This window comes from Falco naumanni, chromosome 3 (assembly GCF_017639655.2).
Source record: "Falco naumanni isolate bFalNau1 chromosome 3, bFalNau1.pat, whole genome shotgun sequence".
In the NCBI taxonomy this organism is placed as follows: domain Eukaryota; kingdom Metazoa; phylum Chordata; class Aves; order Falconiformes; family Falconidae; genus Falco; species Falco naumanni.
The window spans coordinates 6181794-6203858 of record NC_054056.1 but is presented as its reverse complement, the minus strand read 5'-3'; the positions used below and the strand labels follow the sequence as shown (position 1 = coordinate 6203858).

Below are 22065 nucleotides of genomic sequence, written 5' to 3'. Positions count from 1 at the left end.
AGTTAGTTTCCTCACCCATGCTGGCTACCGCCTGTAGGATGGATGGAGTTGTTAATGTCCTATATACACCCTGTGCCAAAGCAGGGTGACAGACCAGCATTTCACAGCGCGGCCCACACCGCCACTTCGGCTGCTGTGGCTGCTGAAAGGGAGGAAAACAGGCAGCGAAGTCACTCCATGTCCCCCGCCCCACCCCCCCCCCCCCCCCCCACCCCCGAAAAATAGGGGTCTGGGGTGAGAACAGCCAGCAGCTCCCCAGCTCACAGCAGATGCTGCAGCCCCTGTGCAAGCAGCTGCCTTTTCGTGGCAGAGTTGTGTCTTCCCACCGTGAGCCCCTTCCTCCCTCCCTCCCTCCCTCCCTCCCAAGCACGCAGCCATCGCAGGTGAAGGAAATGGATGCTGAAAGTTTCTTAACTGGCACTTAAAAAAAGGTCACATCGAAACTGAAAGATCAATTTGTTCCTCAGCATCGCCATCAGTTATGCATGAAGGCGCAGACGGCTGGTACTCAGTACTCATAATCTGGGACATCTCTTTACACTGAACAGGCAATTTAAATAGAAAAAAATGAACTTTTATTAATTCTTTTTTTTTTTGGTTAGTCTAACACTGTGGGAAGAGAGGTGTCTCTGCAAAGCCCCTTTGCTCTGCCCGCAGCCCAGCTCTGATACCACAAAGGGAGCATGGTGGTACACGCAGGTTAAATCTTTTTGTCAGCATCCCCAAATGAATTTCTCTGTGTGCTTCCCAGCCAAGCGTTAGCAGCGTGATTAGCCGGTAGCTGCAGGAGCCCAGTCACACCAAGCTCGCAGCCAGCAAAGGCAGGAATTGCAGGGGGAGGCCAAGTGCACAAGGCTGTGCCGGGCTCTCCGGGCTGCCTGTATTTAAAAGGCAACTGCACGAATTAAACTCCCCTCAAGGGAGAAGCACTTTGCACTGCGACTCAGACACACTATCAATTAAGAGATTTTGTTTTTTGATGTTACCAACACCCCATTTACCTGCTGACAAGCTCAAAGCACCAACCTCCCTCTTCTCATCTGCTGTCACACCCTTACCTGGAGGGCAATGGAGCGAGGCAGGGGCTCAGGCAGGGACAGATTTACTGAGCCGGCTGCAACGGTCACCTCGTGGCCCAGCGCAGAAGGGAAAGTGGCTGCTGCCTGTCCCCCTGCACCCTGTGTGGCTGCATCCAGTCCCATAACTGTTTCCTGGAGGCAGCACCACAGACTAGTGTCTAACTGCAGCCGTCTTCCCACCTGGATGGCCCTGGGAACAGCCTTCTGATGGACAGAAACTTCCCGTGGATGCTTCTGATCACTTACTGCTGGGCATCAAAGGAGATGGAGAATTCAACCAGTTAGAAATACAAAGGCCTCTACACGTTAAAAGAACTATGGTAAAAATAAAGCCACCCAGCACAGACACTCCAAAAAATGGCAGAACTTTTATTTTCCTTAGTACAGATATTCTTTACAGTACAAGGTTTTCTTAAAAAAACTATATACATACACATATAGCATTGTGCATCAGCATATGCTCCTAGAGTCTCTAGAAAAGGGGAAAGATGTACAGACAAATCCTCCCAGTCCATTCCTACAGCCCAAGCTCTTTCCTAGGATCATCACTCCTCGGGGTCGGGACAAGGCGCTTGCTACAACCACTCCTGCAGTTTTGGCATTGCTTACACAATGGGTTCACGTCTCTACGTGTGCCTCTGTAGCACGGGCAAACTTTGAGCAATCCCTTCAATCGCAAGAGACTGATGCTACATATGAGATCAAGTCAGTCATGGGCATAAGAGTTTCAAGATGTAAAATTGCTTTAAACACAATTTTGCAAGATAAACATAGCACATGTTTTATTAAGACATGATGAGTCAACTTCACAAGTCCTCGGTACCTTATCACAGTAACACTTAGGGGGAAAAAAAAATCAAATCTAAGTTAGAGTCACTCAGCTGTTTCCTAATAAATTCTTACAGCTGACAAAGAGCTTTTTCTTTTTTTTTTTTTTCCTGCAAGCAGTTTTAAAAGAGTTATAAAGAGCTATCTGCGGAATGAATTAGTGTTTCAAAACCAAGTTACAAATCTATAAAACAGATTAGTATACTTCACATAAGGCCACAAACACTGCAAACTGTCAGTGCGACTATTTAGGATCATTAAACTTAATCTTTTAATTAGCATAAGCTTTATACCTCCATTACTTATTTTCAATTCCAGGAGCAGATGAAGACAGCTTCCCAAGCCTCACGGGAGACGGGGGGAAGAGGATCGGAGTACCGCTGGAAGGGGCACCTCCTGCTAATTGAACATCCAGGTATTGGTCTTGCCTAATCCAATTCCATTTGAGTCTATTGAGTGAGCAACAACCAAATGGTTTTGAGACAGTAAAAAGGCATGCACAGCCAAATCCACTTAGCAGAGCTAAGAACACAGATCTATTGTGCTACTGGGTTCACCCAACCTGCAATTTTCAACACGCTTTAGCAAAACAAATTGTTACTCCCCAGCCGTTTTGCTTTTAAAGCCAACAGTGCAACGGAGCCTTAGTATTTTGTGTCACATCAGAAATGGTGCACGTGAATAGTCTTGTTTTGAAACAGACCCGCAGCATTGCCAGGTTGGGGTTTTTTTGGGTAAATAGCTTCTGAAGAGAAGTTACAGGCACTGCTTACCTTGACAATTCGGACCATTGCTTTCAGTTCCAAGTTTTAAAGTGCAAAACTTCATAGAGTCTTTGGGTAAAAAAAAAAGTGTCAATTCCCATACAAAGCTGGCGAAGAAAACAGCCAGAACCCATAGGGGTGATTGACAACTGTGAGAGTATCACAGACATTCACAACAAAAGCAAGATCTCTGCTACCTCTTTGATTTTAACGCTGTTAGCAGCTGCTGCAAATCTCCGCCCCTCCGCCTAGGCAGGTGATGTGTTGTTCAAGAAACAGTGGATTAGTAACAGTTTGTGCTTGCAATTGCATTTCCATCTGCAGACCTTTGTCTAGAAAAGTATATACAGAGAGACTTTGGTGTTGCATAGCCTTTTTTCGGAGAGGAACAGGCACTGCTGAAGGTTCTTCCATGGTATATTGCCACATAACACTGCAGATGCTCTACACACCTTCCAATACACATGTAAACTGTAACAGCTATGAATAAATATACTCAAGAGCATCTTGTGGTTTAGGTAAAAGCAAGGTACAAAACTCTGCATTAGGTTTCTAAAGCTTTGGTCTAAACTGTGCTGCAACATCATCTGACTTGGTGAAGAGCCCTCAGAAGAGTCCCTTGCGTACAGCACCCGAAACAGCACGATTCAGTCCATAGACTTTTAGTGGTTATTCTCTCGTCAGCTCTCAGATGCATTTGACCTCAAAACATGAACAGATCATCTTTCTCGCCTGCGTTGGAATCTATTTTATTCCAGTCTACAGGTGAGAGTGTTTCTGCACTCTGGATATCTTGAGCTGTCAGTCCTGTATCGAGGACATGAGGGTTTGTTCTTGACTGAGCCAGTCTGAGAGGGGAGAAAAACAGAAAGTAAGAACACAAATCCATGCAGTTTATAGCCTGGATGCCTGATGCATCTGTAATGCCGAACCCTAGCTGCAGCTCCACATTTCAAAATCCTCCAATGGAATGAAATAATTTAGTAAGGGTAGAGCTGGCACATAACATTTGCAGCTCTCTCAAGTTTGTTGCAGCTTTGCTGCTGGTTTATCCTAACATTTCCCCTACAGGCATCCAGGGAATTTGCAGTCTGGGCATCCCGTATATTAATGGTCTGGCAGAACGTTGCTGTTTTCCTCCCCCGAGCTACTGCTGGCGGGTGCATCGTTTGCTGGGATCTTATCTCAGCGTAAAGGCTCTGCCGACCAAAGGAGCAGCCTCGCTGCAATGACTCAATTTTCACGGTGGTGTGTCTGGACACGCAGGCTGTGCCATAGTCACTGCCTGCCTCACTCCCTGGCCCAAGGATTTAACTCTTTGGGTTACGACACAGCAGGACTCAGATGATGTTTAATAGCCCACAGGACGAGCTTTAAGATGTCTTCATCTCAGCACATTCCAGATGTTTTGCAAAACCTAGCAAGCCCCAGTCTGCTTTTATGTTAAGTACCTCTGCGAAAACGTAACACTGCAGCATCATTTCTCCCAGGGCCAAAGGTTTACTCAAATATTTGGTCTTTCATCCAGGGGAGGCACGGTGTCAAATAAGCCTCAGATTGAACCAGCCACATGCACGTTTTTTAATAAAGAAGAAAAATGTCCAGCGATGATGTTGTGGCAGGAACACTTTCAGAGGCATCCGCCTTGGTGGATGAGCCGTCCAAATACTGAGTCACCAGAAGGCCAAGGGTGATGTGACAGCTCGGCATCCAGCAATGCAAAACAAAAGACCGCAACCAACAACATCTGCTTAATTCAATAGGGCAAGGAACAGAGGTGAGGAAAATAGATGACATCAAGACATAAATTCAAGCAGCCCCTTTATCAAACACGACTTGGGACAGGGCTACCATGGAAGTGGAAGCTGTAAATCATTCCTGAGAGCTAAACACAAGACGTGAAGTTCTGTTTCCTTAGGGCTGAGCACGCAGTTTTTGCACTGCTCCAAACCCGGGCAGAGGCGAGCGGCTCTCGGGGAGGTGACAGCACCGGGCTCAGCCCCGCTGCTGCCTGACTCCCTCCTTCAGCACCTTCCCTCTCTGCTGCCTCTGGCATCTGCGCCAAAGGCAGCTCACTGCCCAAACTGGGGTGTGCTGCCCAAATGGCAGCTGGGCAGCTTCATGAGCTGATCTGGAGGATGGGACCCACAAAACCTAAAGCATCCTCATCACCCCACGGGGGCCTGCCTGCACGAGGACAGCCAGGAAAACTCACTCAGAAGAAAATGGATTTGTTCAACACTGCCAGATCGCCGGCAGGCATGCGCAGGGAAGCTCTTAATTTGGACTGGAAAGTAAACTGAGCCATGTGAAACCGTGGCCACAAACTCTGAATGTGCTCACCTGCATGAATTCAAATTGGTGCTTCAGTCGCCCTGCTGTGACCCCACTGCAACAGGGACGGATGGAACAGGCAGGCTGCCCTCAGCAGTTGCTGTTGGTTTGCGGTTGAAGACTCAGGGTTAGTCTAAACCTCACAGAAGGGCGAGGAAGGGTAAAGCCCCCCCGTGCCAGAAGCTGGGACCAGCACTGCCGCAGCTAGCATGGACAGCCTCAAACCACCCTGGCAAGCGGGAGCGGACATGCCAACTGCTTGGGAAATTAAATTCCCTATCACACACAGCCTCTCTCCATCCTTAAAAGGTTGTCAAAATATTTGGCTTATCAGCCAGCCTCAAAGCCTATCTTTCAATTAACAGCTGAGGCACTGATGGGGCAGCTGCCTAGGTCAGATCACAGTGGTTGATTAGATTAGAAGCATTATTAAAAGTCAGTCACTAGTCAAGTCTCCCAGGCTGGTCCCTGGTGGTGTGAACTTGTAAAGGGAGTTATTAGAATTACCTTGAAAATGCCTCGTCGAGACCATCATCCATTTCCTTTGTTGAAGAGATAAAAAAAGAGAGAAGTAGTTGCTAAGAGAACGCACAAAAGTGTATTTAGAGATCCGGCTCCACAGCAGACAAAAAATATATGTATGTTGACTCCTGAGTGCCTAAAGCAACGCTCTTCTCAGCAATCTGCCTCCTCTCTGCCTCCTTGGGTTGGTTTTATCTCACTCCCTGCACACGCCCCAGGCCAAGAGGCATAACTCTGGGTGGTCCAGGTTTCCTCAGAGCAGATCCCAGGGCTCGGGCTGGGGATGCCACCTTTCTCCCACAGCCCAGGGGCGGGGCAGGGGCTTGGCCCTTTCCCACCACCTCCAAACTGGGCTAATTCTGCCCCGCTGCCTGCATGGGCTGGATCTGGCCCATCAGCTGGACCACATCCCCTCTGGGGTTAACCACAGCCCTCGGCAGGCGACTGGCACCTGCTGCAGGATTCTGCTAAGAGGTGGACCTGGACAGAGCTTGGCAAGATGCTCCAGGCATCCCTCGGGGCATTTCTGGATCAGGAGCCTGGAGAGCAACTCTGCATCAGCACAGGGGGCACCTGAGCTGCTTGAAAGAAGCTCTGGGGTCTTTTACCTCCGAGCTGCTCTTAAGGTTTCCCAGGGAAAGCATCTGAGTTGCTTGGGGGAGAAAGGTTTCCCATGCTGGAAGATGGACTCTGTGCAAGGGCTTTGCTATGGACAGACTTGACTATTCCCACAATTGCGCGATGCACTTACAGACTTCACGTAATACGTAAAGTATGAAAATTCTGCAACAAGGGAGGGATTAGAGACCACCGATAAGGATTTGATACGACTTAAGAGTTGATCTTCAGGTTTAACCTGAAAAGCCTCAGGCTGAGACCCAGCAGACTCAAGAAACAGGCTCCAGGTGAAGGCCTTTATCATTCAGTTCTCCAAAATTCAGCAGGCAGCATGTTTCCAGAGAGTGCTCATGGCTGGGACAAGGTCTCAGGTCAACTGGGGCTTCAAAGATCAGCCCCAGCCCGACTGGTGATGGAGCACTCAGGCATGGAGGAGGCTCCTGGACAGATGCACAGCCAGGCATGTGGGCTGGCTAATTATTTTTCTATTACTGGTCCACGAAACAAGTAAGCCAGATGACCGAGAACATTTTAGAGAAACCATCCATGCTCAGGCGAGACAGACAGAGCCACAAACAAAACCAAGGGAAAAATACAAGTAATAACAAACATAAATATAACCTGGTTTTAGTGAACAGTAAACAAAAACCATCAACATAATGATTTTTTCCCCTGAACAGAGCAGTTAGGTGGTCTCTCAATTAAGTGACAAACCACTGAGAAATGCAGCTCAAGAATAAATAATATTCAATTACTTGACAGCAGCATTTTTCAGAGTGCCACACAATCTCGTTCATTTATTTACAGAGCCTAAAAAGGGCAGTAGGTACTTGAACACTAATTGATCATTTTGAGTGGGACACTGAAACCCAGCTCGCTTGGGCATCTCTGAAATCCTGCCTGAGCCGCTCAGCCACCCCAGAGCTCCCGGGGAGGGATTTTTTCCAAGAAAATGCCCCATGACGGGATCTGGAGCACATGAAATGGAGGTGGCATCGCACGTCCCCCCTGGCTTGGCAAATGCCACAGGACCTTGGGCACACACTTACCCACACCACGTTGTTATTTACAGAGGAGCTGGGCCCAAACATGCTGTTGTCCAAGTGTGGGGAGTTTGCGCTGCTGGTCAGGGGTGATTTGGCAGAGTCTTCTAAATCCAGCAAGTTCCCTGTGGCTGCTGCTGCAAACAGAGCAGAGAGGGAATGAGGCAGGGGAGGGGAAAACAGAGATGACGTGAAACCAAGCCTTTTTGCAGTAATCGCTTCCCTTCAAGAGGGGAATCAAAGGGTTGCATCAAATTCCTGCAGGATAGCCCCAGATTTTAGCATGAGGGAGCTGCATTCACCTCAGCAGGGGCTGTCGTTTCAGCCTGAATAATTAGTGATGCTCAGATCAGGCACCTGAGACCCTCTTGACAGTGACGCAGGGGAGGATCAGCCAGCTCGTCCCTCCAGCAGCCATCAGGGGAGGCTCCTGGGTACCCACTTACGTTTGGGATGAGTCAGGATCAGCCCCAGGCAAAGCTGACACATCCCACCCCAGGACATCCCAACCCCAGGGTGGGAACAGACCCTGGGTGATAGATACAGCTCAGCCCACGCCACTGATTCAGCATCTTACAGAGATGCCTCATTATTTTTTAGGACCAAGGGCAAATCCTGCACTGGGTGACGAACAGTTTATAGTTCGGGGGCTGCTGGGACACTGCAGGCTGGTTGTTTCAGGGAAGCCCCAAATCCTCCTCATGCCCCTGCAGTACGGGTGGATACAGAAGAGCCCTGGGTGTGGAGCATCCCCCAGGCAGATGTTGGAGCTCATTCTTACACCCGTGGCAGCCCCAGGCCTCGCTTATCCCAATATGCCACCGTTTGCGACAGATTCCTCCAGTCCTGGGCCTTCACATGAAGAAACGAGATGTGCCAGCCTGGAAGGAAGCCCAGTTTAATGCTATTTTCCTCTGTGCCAAATCCTCTTATCTCAGTGGCCAGCACGGAAGAGAGATTAGCCTTTTGCCCCACTTCTCCCTGGCCACGCGTCTTGCATTTCAGAGGTAGCAGAGGACCCATGGCCAGGTGCTGAATTAGGGGCTTTACTATTCATTTTCAAGCACCTCTCCTTCCTTTGGGGAGCCGGAGGCAGGGTGGCACTTGGATGTCCATCTCCTTCAGCTGATGGGATTCCAAGTGTTTCAGGTCCAAGACAAACCTGAAATCAAACTTGGCACGTGGGGGTCCATGCTAAGCTCATAAGGATCTTACGGCCAGTTTGCCTAGGGCAGAAGTAAACGGATCCGGGGTGGCAGCGGCTGTACAAGGGGCTGCACTAGATATTTAAGAGGGAGATGGAAGGACTCAGCAGGCACCCACTGCATCCCAAGCGCACTGCTGAGGGCAACAGCTCTGCTACGACAAAAAATGTTTGCTCCTTGCTGGTCTTTAAACCCCTCCCAGGAGCCTACCCCTCCCAGGAGCCTGCCCCGTTCCAGCAAAAACCCTCAGGCTGTTCCCCATCGCCAAGCCCGAAGCCAAGTTCTGCTATTGGTGACTTACGTGCATTGGAGTGGGCTGGGGCTTCCAGGGTGGGGCTGCTTGGCCCTTCTTCCAAGATGGATCTTTCCCGCTTCTCCTTCTCTGCAAAAGAAGGAGACCCTGTCACTGCCCACGAGTACTCCCCTGCAAGCTTTTAGGGAGGAGGTCCGGGGGGGACAGCTAGGACAGGCCACCAGGTCTCCTCTGCCCACAGCAGCCCAGGCTCTGGATGTGTTTTATAATCTCATGGAAGGTGAAAGCAAGAATCCTGACAGCAGCAGGGTTCTGAGGTACCACAGACAAGCCCCAGGTCCTTCCCACCCTGCCTGCAAGAAAGCAGTGCAGCCAGAATTTGGGTGGATTTAAAAGGCTGTTAAGAGAAACACGTAAGATGCCTTAAATCACACCAGAGGTCGAACCAACCTTAACAGCAGCCTGGCAATTTGGAGAGCAAGAGGAAAAGGCACTTGAAAGCTGGAAAAAAAAATCAAAATCATCCCTTGGACTTTCATGGAAAGAGGGGAAAAAACCTCACCTTCCTTAGCTGCTTGCCAGAACTCAAACGCAATTTTGAAGGCCTGGGCTACGGTGAGGGTGACCGCCTGTGCCTGCAAAGACAGCGGTGAGGCAGCACATTAATCAACCGGTCCTCATGTAGATGTAAATCATCTGGAGGTTTTGCTTTGCAGATTCATGTCAACCTGGATCCAACCAGCCCTCTGCTCTGCACGCTCCCTGCATGGCTGGGGAGGGGTAATCAAATATTGATGGAAGCAGAGCCTTGCTCCATGTAGGACATGCAGCTCATTGTAAACACGTCTTCAGGTGTAATGGGAAGACAGAGGAGGCAGGGACATGGCTGTCACAGCCATCATGCTGACGGATGGAGAGAGAAGAGCTGCTCCTGACCCTCAGGCACTCGCAGCTCTTCCTGCACCCCACACCTTAGTATGACCTAAACAAATGCAAGTGCTGCATAGCCCCAGGCTCATCCCTGCAGCTCCCTGAAGGATGTGGCTCCCTGCTCCAGGGCTCGGCTGCGCTGCACCCGCCACAGAGCATCACCCACCAGAACAACCAACATCTTGAAGGGAATCAGCGCCTGGGCCCGAGTGCTGGACCACGCCGCTGTTGGCCACACCAGTGCTGGGGAGGGATGCGCAGAGCTGTGGTCCATCCCTCCCCAGCACCACGCACAACTGCATGCACAAGGATGCTCCAAGGGCAAGAGGGTAAAATGCCACGGCTTTGCAGCTCTCTCCAACGGGGAGCAGTCTTAGAAGCAGGACAAGAGAGACACCAGGGTCTTCCCCTGGCTCCCCCAAGCTAAGCCGGGGTCTCGCTGGCTTTGACCGACAGCGCGGGTTTGTTCTGCAACAGCTGGGGCAGCAGCAGGAGGAGGGACACCTTCCCCTTCAGTCCCTCCACTCCTCCCCAAGCCAAGAGCTTGAGCAGCATTAAAAAATCCCACCACCTTAAATAGCCTGAGTTGCTGGAGATATATAAATAGTGACATAAATGCCAGTTTCATTAGGAGAAGGCAGAGCTCACGAGCAGTTTAAGTTCAAGGAGATAACGAGGAACACTCTGCAAGGCTGGCGTGCTGCAGGAGCCTTGAGGCGTGAGTTTGTTTTATGAAGTTGCAAACTAAACAAACACAGATCCGGGTCCGTAACCCGCAGCCCCTGGTAGCTCGGAGGATGGAGATGAGGGGGAAACACGAACGGAACGCAGGCGTCCCCCAAAAGCCAGGTGCTCCCGCACGGGAAGGGCAAGGAAACCCAGTAAACCTATCGGTGGCAATTAAGCCTTGCAAAGCAGGAGAGCTCATTTGAATGTTGGAGCTATTTACATCTTTGATGGAAGTGCAAACGCTTTATGGCAAAAACTTAAATATGGTAATTAAGTATGAAACTCCTCACAGCTGTTTACAATTTAAGCTGTCACATCTGAATCAAGTTTAATAGACCCAGCTACCGTTGAGAATTACCCATGAACTAAAAATACGGACTAATTATATGCCCGTGACTGGTAGCTGTGCATACATTCAGGGACCCTGCCCTGGGGCAGGGACGGTCCTTGGTCTGGGAGCAGGGCATCACCTTACCAGCATGACGTTCCTGCATTTTACAGACAAGGAAAAAAAGAAATATTTCTAGGTTTTGCCACAAAAGGCCTTGGAGAACTTTATTTGGAGGGAGACGCACTAAGCTGATATACCACTGAGATAATTCTTTTAGCACTGGAGAGATTTAAATTTTAATTTGCAGAGAGAAGCTTATCTTCACTGTGCAAGGATGGGAGCGTACGCCACAGAAAGGAGAGACAACTTGTAGCTTCTATTATTCTCTCCCCAGAAAAAATAAAAATCCCTAAATCGGGAGAAGCACAGAATATTAACAGAGCTGTGGTGGCCATACTCTGGGCACAGGGATGCTCGTAAGGACCCAGGAATGCCCATGCCAGGGTGCACCGGCTGGGAATGGCTCTTGGGAGGTTTGTTTCCCCGCAGATTCAGGAGATCCCGGGACCTGACCTCCCCTTCCTGCCACACAGAGGGGGCTCAGCCCCAGCTCTGGCTCCACTGGAGAGACCCCTGGGGCTCTCCTGGCCCCACTTGCAGCCGGTGCCCAGTGACCCACTTCTCTCCCTCGCCAGCTCGTCAGTGCTGGGTCCCTGCCCATCCTGATGCACTGGATCAGCAGGAAAAAAATGAGCGGGTTCAAAGCGAGAGCCAGAGACTGTTTTCTATACCCAGGTCTCTGCCCTGAGCTCCATCCTCAGCACACAGCGGGGTCTCCTGCGCTGCTCCTGTGAGGAGGACACGGCCCCGTCTGGAAAGACACCGCTAAAAATTGGATAAGGAGCTTCAATGGCAAGAAATGGAAGGAAGCCAGGGCGACGAGCCCCCGCTGGCTAAATGCCTCCCATCAATGAGGTTGCCCCTGGGCACCTCGCTGCCAGCCTCCCTGGAGACCTCCCTGCCTGCCAAAGCCTCTCAGCACGCTGGGCTCAGACCTCAGACTGGCTCCTCTGGCAGCCCGGGGAAGTGGATGCTGAGCAGGGAAGAATCCCAGCAGCTGGACCACAGCACGGCAGGGGGGTTCAGGTGCCGGTGCAGGGCCAGGACCTCTCACTCCTGCCCCGGATCTTGGGGCAGAAAGGCTTTTACCTGCCAAGACGATGGGCTGAATCCAGCCCGGAGTTACACCTGCTGGAGAGCGGTGGCCAGGGACTGGGCAGCACTGCCAGGGCGGGCAGGCGGCGGTGGCAGCAGGAGGCTGGGTGCTCTCCTGTGGCCATTTGCCGGGGCAGGGCCCCCGCCTCGCTCTACCTCGGGGCAGAGCTGTTATCTCACCGGCACAGCCTCTCCCTCCTTCCTCCTCCTACAGCCACATCCCCATTTCTTCCTCTGGACTGACCATTTTCCGTTTGGTACAGAGGAAGGCATGGCACTCCAGGTTCTCATTGAGCTGGTTCTGGGCAATGTAGGCAAACACTTTATCGTGGATCTTGTCTGCTGTGCAGTAGGATATCCTGAAAGACAGAATGAAATGTCTTGTCTGGGGCACTGCGCACAAGGGGGATCATCCAACCCCTCCTCTGACCTACCAGCAATGCCTGCCCCAGGACTTCCAGCTCTGGGGACAAGCAGGGAAGGCAGAGGGAGCACGGGAGCATTACCAGGCTTCAGGGCAACTCCTTCCCAAAGCAGAGGAGTTGATACCGCTGGCTTGATCGTAAGAGAAGCCCGGAGCAACTCCTGCAGCCATGGCGCGCATCACAAGCATCACACGCAGAGGCAGGAGAGAAGAGAAAATGTTTCGCCTTGTGGGAAAGGACAGGTTAAAGAAGGTAAAGACTCTGCAGCGTGCCAGCCTGGGACTGCACCTGACAAATGCTCTGCCTTCAGAAGAGAGACTTGGAAGATTTTCCTTGGAGAATAAGCTTGCAAGGAGAGAGAAGGACTTGTTCTCAGCCTACGATTTTATCTTGAGGCTCAAACCAGGGAAAGAAATTGATGCAGGGGTGCCCAAGAAAGGCGGTTGAAAAGGCCGAAATTCAAGCTCCGAGATCCGCAGTAGCAGATGCACAGGATCCTCCAAGACCCCTGAACACACAGGACACAGGGAAGGAGGCTCAGCCACCTCAGTGGAGCATCCCCAGGATGGCCGTGTCCCTCCCAGCCCCCAGGCAGGGCAAAGCTGACTCTGAAATGCTGAACAAGGCTCTGGAAGTGCAACAGGCTGACCTGTTCGAGGAGACCAGGCTGTGACTGAGGGCTCAGCTCCCTTCTGCAGGGCAGTGGGTCCCTCAGCATCAGCCACCACCATCTCCCATGGCTCCATCCATGCCAGGAGCTGCAGGACTGAGTGTCTCATCTGAAGCCAGCAAGCACAGGCTGGAGCACCCCAGAGGTTTAGTGCAAGGCGGCAGGTGCTAGCAGCGAGCAAAGCCTCTTCCCTGAGCACAGGACAGATCAAACAGGTGTTATAGAAAGAGAAAACCCAAGGAAAAAGTGGGACACTTGGGCGAAAGTTTTCCCACGGCCCCATGTTGCCCCTTCAGCTCCTGCTCTCACTGCCCCGAGAGTTTGCAGGGAGGGGACTGGAAGGTCCCAGTTCCCAGCAGATGCTACGACTTAAAAAAAGTCACATTCAAAATCTATTTACATTGCATTCGTTTCTTGTTGCACATGAGGATGCCTTTGCTCAATGGCCTATAATTTGTTTTCCACAGCTGAGCCATGCTCTGGATTAAAAAGGTACTTAGAAGTTCATTTCTTCCTCCCTTTTTTTCCCAAAACAGTGTGGCCACGCTTTTAGTAGCGTGACAAAGCTGCATAAGGTTGTCTGTGCTGCCACACGGCCCTTCCAGCACCTCCCAGTGCTCAGCTCAATATTCAACGGCCATTAATTTCCAGGGAAAAGATAACTCACACCCGCCTCTGAAGCGAGCCCGTTTTACCACCGAGGCCTCTGGCAGCAGCACTCCGGTGACGTGGTGACGGTGGCTGTGGTTCAGCTGCAGCCATCCCGTCCTGCCCCGGCACATGATCCGGGGTGAGAGCTCAGAGCCAGCATCATCCCGGTGAACGGAAGAGCTGAAGAGCAGGCAGCAGAGGTGTTACAGAAAAGCCTCGGGGCCACCACCAGAGGAGCACGCTCACGGAGCGGGGAGATGACCCCCCGCGCACGCAGACCCCAGCTTTTGCTGTGATCCCTGCTCCCACAGCGCCGGCAGCTTTGGGGAGCAGCAGCACCCCCAAATCAACAGCCTGTTTAGGATGCGCTGACTTGTCAACTGCATCGAGGGGCCGCTCGTACACGACCACTGACTGGGAGGAACAGCTTTATCACAGCTGTTAAAGTGTCAGGGGAGAATTTAAGGCAGCATCTAAAAACCCTGTCCCCATGGCTATGCCTGCTCTTACACCAGCGCAGTGATGCCAGTTTTGGCCCAGCCACCTCGCCCAGCTCTGCTCTTCAGCACTGGGTTTATCTCCTGGGGAGGGCTGGGGCTCAGCACTGTACGCGACTCTTAGTTTGACTGGAGAAAAGCAAGCGGGTTAGTAGCCTGTTTAGAGAGAGTGCCCCCAGCCACGCTCCCCACCCCACATTTAGCACGGGGACACAGAGCAACAGGTGAAGGACAGAAGCAGAGTGTGGGGGATGCAGAAGGAGAAGGGATGGAGGAGATGGAAAGGGCCAGATCCAAGCTGAGCTCTGTTCCCCAGGCCTGCACCTGCCTCCAGCCTGTTCGGAAGGCTTTGAATGTGCCGTTTCCGAAAACTCAAACTTTTTGAACGTTTGGAAGTGCCGAAGCCAGAGGAGCAGACAGAGGATAATCCACCCTTGACCTGCCCACACTGGTACTGGGTCTCAACAGCTGCCCCATCCCTGCTCTGTCAGAGCTATTTAAAGGCATCAGGTGCAGAGCAGCCAGCAAGGGAGGGCAGCCCTGGCTCCAGCACTCGTCTCCTCACCTGCTCAGTGATGCTCTGACCATCATCTGCATCCAACTCTTGCCATTACCCCAGGTGCTTTGGCATTTCTATTGCCAAAAACAGGTGATAAAGCCAAGTATGGCCACGGAGCGCTTGGCTGTGGATCTGCAGTCTGCACACATGACAACTCTAGGCTTGTCATGTCTTTCCTTCCCCCTGGCCAGGCACTTATTGCACTGGATGTAAATTTACCTTAAATCTAGCAATGACCCTTCTTCCCCCACCTCTGCTTTCCATCAAGATGTGATGGCCAGTGAGGCGTCAGCTCAGCTTGAGCGGAGACCGGAGCAGATGAGGCCCCTTGGGGCATGGCACCCACTGAGGCGCGCCCCGTAACCCACCTGTATATGGAGATGTTCTCGATCAGCTCATTTGTGCCGCTGTCATTTAACACAATCCCTCTGGGCGAGACTTTCAGAGTCACTTTCTGCAGTTTCTTTCCACTTGCTTTTGCCTTTGGAAGGAAAAGAGAGAGGGGAAAGTTACAGGCTTTTAACGCTGATACATCCAAAGGTACATGAGCAGAGACTCCAGGTACACACTACCTAATACGTATATGGATCGCACTTGCTAGTGCTAGGGACTGAGTTTACTACCAGGTGTGCGAAGGCACTCTTTAAAACTTTTCCTTCCCTGAAGCAGTGACTTTTTGTTGGCACTAACAAGACAAGGACACACACTGCCCATGCCACGCTGTAGCCCAGCACCCCCCGAGGATTTCCCCACGGCCACCCACACGCAGCAGCGGCTGCTCCGGCCAGGCCGTGTGAGTTTCTGGTGAAACACTGGGGGGTTTTGTCTTTAGGGCCGGCGCTGGAGCAGGGAGGACACCAGCATGAATAAGGGAGCTGTGCTGCCAGCAGGATGGTCCTGCAGGACATGGGCTCCCAAGCAACCAGTTTCAAGCTGTGCTGCCAAACCCCGCTTGAGTGGCAAAGCATCCCCATGCCAAGGTCAGGACACAGGCTTAAAAAGTAACTGGGCTTTTAAACACCACTTTCTCTTATTTACTACTATCGTGCTTTCAGCCTTCAGGTTACATTCAGCTCACCGCCCAGCTTCTCTCCGTTAAAAAAATCCAAACAACCAAACGCCACGCAGCCAGCTAGTTACAGACTGCAGACCTGGATCCTCAGCCCTGCTCCCTGGGGACCTCGCTCCAGCCATGTCCCCAGCAGCTGGCAGCCGGTCCTGCCCCGCTGAGGCTGACCTCAGCCCCGGGGCTTTGATCTAAAGGCTCCGTTCTGGGTCGATCAGAGCAGACACGAAGGGCTCTGCCAGCAGCTCCCGTTTCACGCGAGCGCTCCCCTCCCATCCACCACAGCACATGCCAGGGAAGGATCCGTCCTTACCCAGCGCAGTTCGCCACCCCATTGAGTTTTACGACGGTTAACTGTACGACTGGGTGCTTGCCTTATTCAGTTTTATAAGGGCTTAAAGAAGCGTTAATTTTACTTGGAGCCTGGTAAGCAGGGGCTCCAGGGAGGCTCAGTGCTAGAGGATGGCTGAAAATTGGTCCCTCTTGCTTCAGAGGTTACAGCAGGACAGCAGCTGTATTAGCTGGGAATCAGAGCAAGCTGTCCTGCTCCCTTCTCCTCTTAACCCTCTAAATCCTGGGAAGGAAAACTCGGAAGCGCATGCCAGCTCTCAGACCTGCGCCTGGCCACACTCAAAACGCTGTCTGCGCCTTGCAAGAGGAGAGACAGCCCTGGGGAAGGCTGATTTCACCAGGTCACAGGCTTCTTCCACACCCAGGGTCACCCAAGCTTATCAAGAGAGGCCAGAGCTCAGACAGAACAGCAGCTTTCCCCAGCTGCCCTACCCGCAGGCTGGGGCTGCTCCCAAGGGCTTCCCAGCACCGCTGCCTGCATTTCTCCCTGCACCACCAGCGAGCTGGTCCTGCACCCCTGACAGCCCCAGCCTGCGGAGGGACAGCACTGCCTCCGGACCTGCGGCTTGTGAAACCCTCCCTAGGGACAGACGGAGCCCTGCTCCAGCCCCGACACTCACAGTGGCCACGATCCTTTTGACAGCGGCAGCGGAGAGCTCCTCTCCCTTAGGCTGCTCCACCAGCGTCATGCCCATGTACTTCAGGCTGAAGAGCATCCCCTCCAGCAGTGTCTCGCGGGTATCGGTCCAGTTCTCCGGGAGCTCTAGAGAGACAACCAAGAGGCTCTTAAGATTCCCGAAGGCACAAGGATACCCCTGTCAGGCCCTGAGGGTTCAGGAACAAGCAGGGTGTTGGTTTAGCTACTGCCCGGACCGCCGTGCCCGAGCAGCTGGGAGCTCGCTGCGCTGCCACAGCTTTCACAAGGCGCTGGGGGAAGGAGATGGGGCACAGACCTGGCTGCTGGAGGTGACAGCAGGCTTCAACCACGTGGCAACCACGAGGTGTTCACCACAACGTCATCGCCAGCCTGTGTAGCTATGCAAGGCAGCAGAAAACAACCCCCCCAATTTTTTTCCAGGAGCCACAGCAAATGGCAGCAACCCTCCGAGATCCATCAGCTCCTCAGCGTCACTGTGAGCGCCCAGGGGATCCTGCGCTGTAAACGAGCCTGTGCCCAACCGCTGTAACCAACACTAACCAAGGGCATCCTGCGCACCAGCGCCAGCCAGGTGCCGGGGAGGGCTTGGTGCCATCCCCCCACCCGGCAATGACCTTACCCTGTGCTACTATCACCTACCCAGGGAGGCTAAGACAGGATTTGCTGCTAGCTAAGCCCGCGCACAGATCCAGGTGACACACTGTGACTCACTGCATCGGTCACCGACCTCCTTGAGAAGCCCATCATGCAGGTGGCACCTTGGCAAGGAGAGGTCTCTGCTCTCCCCTGGAAATCACCCAGGAGGCCACCAGCCGCTTCCCTTGTGTGCTGCAAGGATGGGAAGGAGGGTCTTAAACACGGAAATAAGGCTGAGACCAAACCGAAAGCTGGGTGGGTATTTCTAAGACTGAAATCGCACCGCAGGCGCTGACTTCCAGACCCAGGATCTGCAGCTTGTGTGCTTAAGGAGGGTCCTGCTTTGAGCAGGAGGCAACGACCCACAGCCCTGGGGAGCAACGGGGCTCCCAGCGAGGAGGCTCCACTCGCCACACATAAAACATATCCCTAGAGGCTTCGCTGCCTTGAATTCAGCTCCTTCAGCTGCCTCCCAGCAGCAGGGCCAAGCTCCGCAGCTCCCTGCACACCTGCAGCGCCGGGAGGGCAGGGCTGCGGGGGGGACGGACACCCCCGGCACAACCCCTGTGACTCAGCCTCCTGGGGAAGGTGAGATGGCAGATAAGCCATAAACCCCAGCACCACTCCCAGGACCCAGTGCGGCGGCGGCGGGCAGCAAACCACCCCGGCCAGCCCAGCACCGGCTGGAGTCAAAGCGACGGCAGCAGGTGGGAGCAGGACCACGGGGAGGGTTTGCAGGGGGGCTGGGGCTCCGCACCCACACGCAGGTCCCCAACCTGGGGAAGGGAAAACCCCAGGACAGGTGGGATGCTGCACTGACCTCACATTCCAGCTAGAAACAGAGGGTGCCAGCGTAAAGCCGACATTTCTCACAAGCCCAAGGTGCTGCCGCTGCCCTCCCACCCGTAGCAGCTGAAGCCAGGGGAGCACCCCGGGGTGCAGGGTGGTTTGCAGGTGACGGGCAGGCAGCCCCCTGCCCCATGCTCCTTGGGGCAGCCAGGCACCGTCCTGTACCCCGCGCGGGGCAGCTCGGAGCCTCTGCGAGCACAGGGGGCCTGCGGGCACCCCACGCTGCCTGGGACGGTGCCAGCGGCAGCGAGGCCCCCAGCACCCACAGCTTGGTGGGCCCGGGACGGAAACGGGTGGTTTCAGGGCAGCCACCCAAGTGCTTTCAGAAAGGAAGGAGCAGCCGAGGCAGCAGAGACAGACGCTCCTCCATGCGCCCTGTCCTGCCCCGTCCCCACCTCGCCCACCCTCCCGTTAACGCACACCACTGCACCCAGGGGTGCATCCGTCCGGGGGGTGACAGCGATGTGTCCCCCCCCCGCCACGAAGAGCACAGAGGCAGTTTGCAAGGTCACCCGGCAGCAGGCTCAGGGCCAGCCCGAGGGCTGCTGCGCTGCAAAGGGGCTTCTCTACGTCCCGCCAGGCCATGCTGGGACAGCCCCCTCCAGCCCCCTGCTGCCCCCCAGCCTGGCGCCCCCCTCGCGTCCTTCAGCTGTTGGCCCTTAATCCCAGCAAAAAGGTGTCACGATGCCAGGTCAGTCTTATCAGATTAGTAAAATCCAAAAGTTTGATCTGGCCTGCAGGTGGGCATGGCACCCTCCTGCTGCCCCCTGCCATGCTCAGGGGGGGCAGCGCAGGGGTCTGCCGGGCTGCTCCCCCCTTTCCCGGCCACAGTGGGAGGACGCCCGGCACTGGCCAAGTGGCCGCTGGCCCAGGGGCCATTGATCGTGTGACAGAGCATGTACTGGGACAAAGCCAGAAAGTGCCTCCAGCCCCCATCCCCCCCCCCAGGCTGGGGGACCGGACAGCCGCCCCCCAGCTGCGCTGGGGAAGGGGTACAGGGGGAAAGGGGGGTGCAAGGGGGGTGCGCAAAGCGGGAGGAAAAAAGGGGGCTAAAGAGAGGGGTGAAAAAGGGGTGCAGAAGAGGGGAGTAAAGCAAAAAGGGGGGGCAGGGGGCATGGAAAAGAGGGGGAGTGGGGAGGGGGTAAAGCAGGGTGCAAAGGTGTGCGGGGGGGAGGAGGGGGAAGCTCGAGGAGGGGGAAAAGTGGGTGCAGCGGGGTGAGAGGCGGGATAGAGCCGGGCAGGAAGCAGGAGGGGTGCGGGGCAAGGGGGTGCGGGGGGGCAGGCGCCGCGGGGGCGGCAGCAAAGCGGGGCGGCGGGTCTCACTCTTGTGCCGGCCGCCGGCCCAGGCGGGTTTGTGGACGCTGGGGCTCCGCAGCAGGGCGCGACCCGCCGACTTCAGCGCGTCCATCGCGCCGCTCCCGGCCCCGCTCCCGGCCCGGCCCCGCCGCAAACTTTCCTGCGGCGCCAGCGCTGACGGCGTCCGGGGGGCGGGGCCTCCGCAAACCCCGCCCACAACCCCCGGCCCCGCCCTGACGCCACCCGGCCCCGCCCCCGGGGGTCCCGGCAGCGCGGGGGGGACCGGGCAGGGCGCGGGGGGCGGCGCGGGGAGGGCGGGATCCGCGGAGCTGCGGGGCGACCGCTGGCTGGCTGTGGGGGCTGCGGGGAGCCCCCCGAGGCGGGCGGTACCCCCCCTTACCGAGAGACCCGCGGGAGAGCTGGGGACATCCCCCCACGAGGCTCGGCGGAGAGCTGGGGGTCCCCTGAAAGCTGCTGGCCCTCCCCACCCCCGTGAGATCTGCTACACCCCAGTCTCGGGGACCCCCGAGACCCCCAGAGCCACCTTACAACCCCCTGGGGTGGAGGGGGGCAGCAAACAGCAGCTCCACGGGGGCCCCACCTTTCCCACGGGGGGGTCCCCACACACAGGTTCGGGGCAGGAACCCCCTCCTAGGGCTCCATGGCAGCATGACCCGAGTCGCCCCGCTTCAGCACACCCGGGTGACACCAAAATAGTTGCACTTGCCCCAAGAGGTGCTCGATTGCCCCCACCCCGCGATGAAAAAATGTGATTTGATTCATATTTTAATATCATGTTTGATAAAGGTTGGCCTGAGCACGTGCTGCCCCTCCGTGTCACCGCGGACACCAACGTCCTTTTAACTCAGCCTGAACATAATTGTATGGAAGATTAAGGCCCTCAAAGGCTTTCCGAAATTAAAGGGATAATAACGAGGAGGTTAAACCCCATTTTTAGGATTTGGAGAATAATGCCTTCCAAAGCCTATTATTCACAGAAACATTTGTGTAATTGAAAATCTCTTTTTAGTCAAATTTTAACATTCCACTCTCCCGCTTGTAGCAGGAGTCGCCCTGCCGAGGTGCCAGGCGGTGGGGTAGCAGTGGCTGGGGCTGCGAGCGGGTGGTGGAAGGGCTGGACAGAATCTCTTTTCCAAAAAGCCCCATCTGAAACAGACTGGTGCCACCGGTATGGCTGGTCTGGGTAGTGCCACCGGTACGGCTCCATCGGTGCCTGGTCTGGATAGTGCCACCGGTACGGCTCCATCAGTGCCCAGTCTGGATGATGCAGTTGGTGTGGCTCTACTGGTGCCTGATCTGGATGGTGCTGATGATACAACTTCATCGGTGCCCAGTCTGGATGGTGCCACCAGTACAGCTCCATTCAGTGTCTGGTCTGGATGGTGCCACCGGTATGTCTCCATCAGTGCCCAATCTGCATGATGCAGTTGGTGTGGCTCCACTGATGGCTGGTCTGGATGGTGCCACCAGTACGGTGCCATCGGTGCCTGGTCTGGATGGTGCTGATGGTACGGCTCCATTCAGTACCTGGTCTGGATGGTGCCGCCAGTACAGCCCCATCGGAGCCCAGTCTGGATGATGCAGTTGGTGTGGCTCCACTGATGCCTGGTCTGGATGGTGCTGATGGTGCAACTCCATCAGTGCCCCGTCTGGATGGTGCTGATGGTACAACTCCATTGGTGCCCAGTCTGGACAGTGCCACCAGTATGGCTCCATCAGTGCCCAGTCTGGACCTGAGCACACAGGGGGTGAGCTGGGGACAGTGACCAAAACTCGAAAGAAGACACTTCCCCCGAGGGCTAACCACGTCAGAGCAGCTCTCCAAGGGCAGGAGCACGCAAATACAAAAAACCTGGAAAAATGCCGTGCTAGGAACAAATTTCAGCATAAACACAGATCCACGTCCGTGCAGCAACTCCGAGCAGCCGCACACGCTCAGACCTGAGCGACGTTCGGGGTTTTAAGGGCGAGCTCAAACGTTTCGCTCCAGCGCCGATGACGCTCAGCTCCCTGCGCTTGCCGGAGAGCTTCCTGCTTGCCAACAGCCGATGAGTTCAGGCAGACACCTTTGCAATTAATTCATTGATGAACTAGCCTGAGAAAGCCACCCACCTGACACATCCGTGATTTATTTTTCTGTTTCTGTGTTTCGCACCGCCGCTGGCCCCGTCTCTCACGCCGTGCTCCGGGTCACTCGGGCAGCGGCTCCTGCGCTCGCGTCCTGCTCCGCCGCTTTCTTCCCGGTGTTTCCTCTGCCAGGGCACTCACCGGCCACCAGCCCGACAGGGAAAAGATCCGGAAGGTTCCTGCAGCTCCAATCCCTCCCTGCTACAGCCGCTACCCACCTCTGTAGCTCCTTCCAGGGCACACGGGGTGTATTCCTCTGCCTCTGGGCGTTACTGCAAAGGGTGCCAGACCCAGCTGCTGGGCTTTCCCACTGAATCCCAGCACCCACGTTTGCCCCTCGCTTTGCTGACTGGGCTGTCTCGGGCGGCTGTTACATCGCGAGAGCAGCAGAACGTGCAGGATGACACG

General features: G+C 54.6%; 1 protein-coding gene across 5 annotated transcripts; it reads right to left on the bottom strand.

Annotated features, from left to right (window-relative positions):
* Positions 1-1428: 1428 nt before the first annotated feature.
* On the bottom strand, positions 1429-19687 carry LDLRAP1 (low density lipoprotein receptor adaptor protein 1). Of its 5 annotated transcripts, XR_005827002.1 has the most exons (10): positions 19537-19686; positions 16691-16833; positions 15022-15134; positions 12096-12210; positions 9209-9281; positions 8695-8775; positions 7195-7325; positions 5513-5547; positions 5015-5105; positions 4350-4418 (listed from the first exon to the last, which is right to left on the bottom strand). XR_005827002.1 is itself a non-coding variant. In XM_040587880.1 (9 exons), exons 1-9 carry the CDS (start codon positions 19619-19621, stop codon positions 3375-3377), a joined length of 921 nt encoding a protein of 306 aa, XP_040443814.1. In that variant the 5' UTR covers positions 19622-19686; the 3' UTR covers positions 1429-3374. The 5 variants fall into 5 exon arrangements, 4 of the variants coding, with proteins under 4 accessions (XP_040443814.1, XP_040443812.1, XP_040443813.1 ...); XM_040587880.1 differs by lacking the exons at positions 4350-4418; positions 5015-5105 and adding an exon at positions 1429-3519; XM_040587878.1 differs by lacking the exon at positions 5015-5105 and having other exon boundaries at positions 4229-4418; positions 19537-19687.
* Between the last annotated feature and the right edge of the window lie 2378 nt (positions 19688-22065).

Coding starts and splice junctions, on each gene's coding strand:
- LDLRAP1 (XM_040587878.1), bottom strand. CDS start 19,621: ATGGACGCGCTGAAGTCGGCGGGTCGCGCCCTGCTGCGGAGCCCCAGC. Junction 12,211..15,021: donor GAGAACATCTCCATATACAG/GTGGGTTACGGG, acceptor TCTGTCTTTCAG/GATATCCTACTGCACAGCAG. Junction 8,776..9,208: donor CTGGCAAGCAGCTAAGGAAG/GTGAGGTTTTTT, acceptor CTTCTTTTGCAG/AGAAGGAGAAGCGGGAAAGA.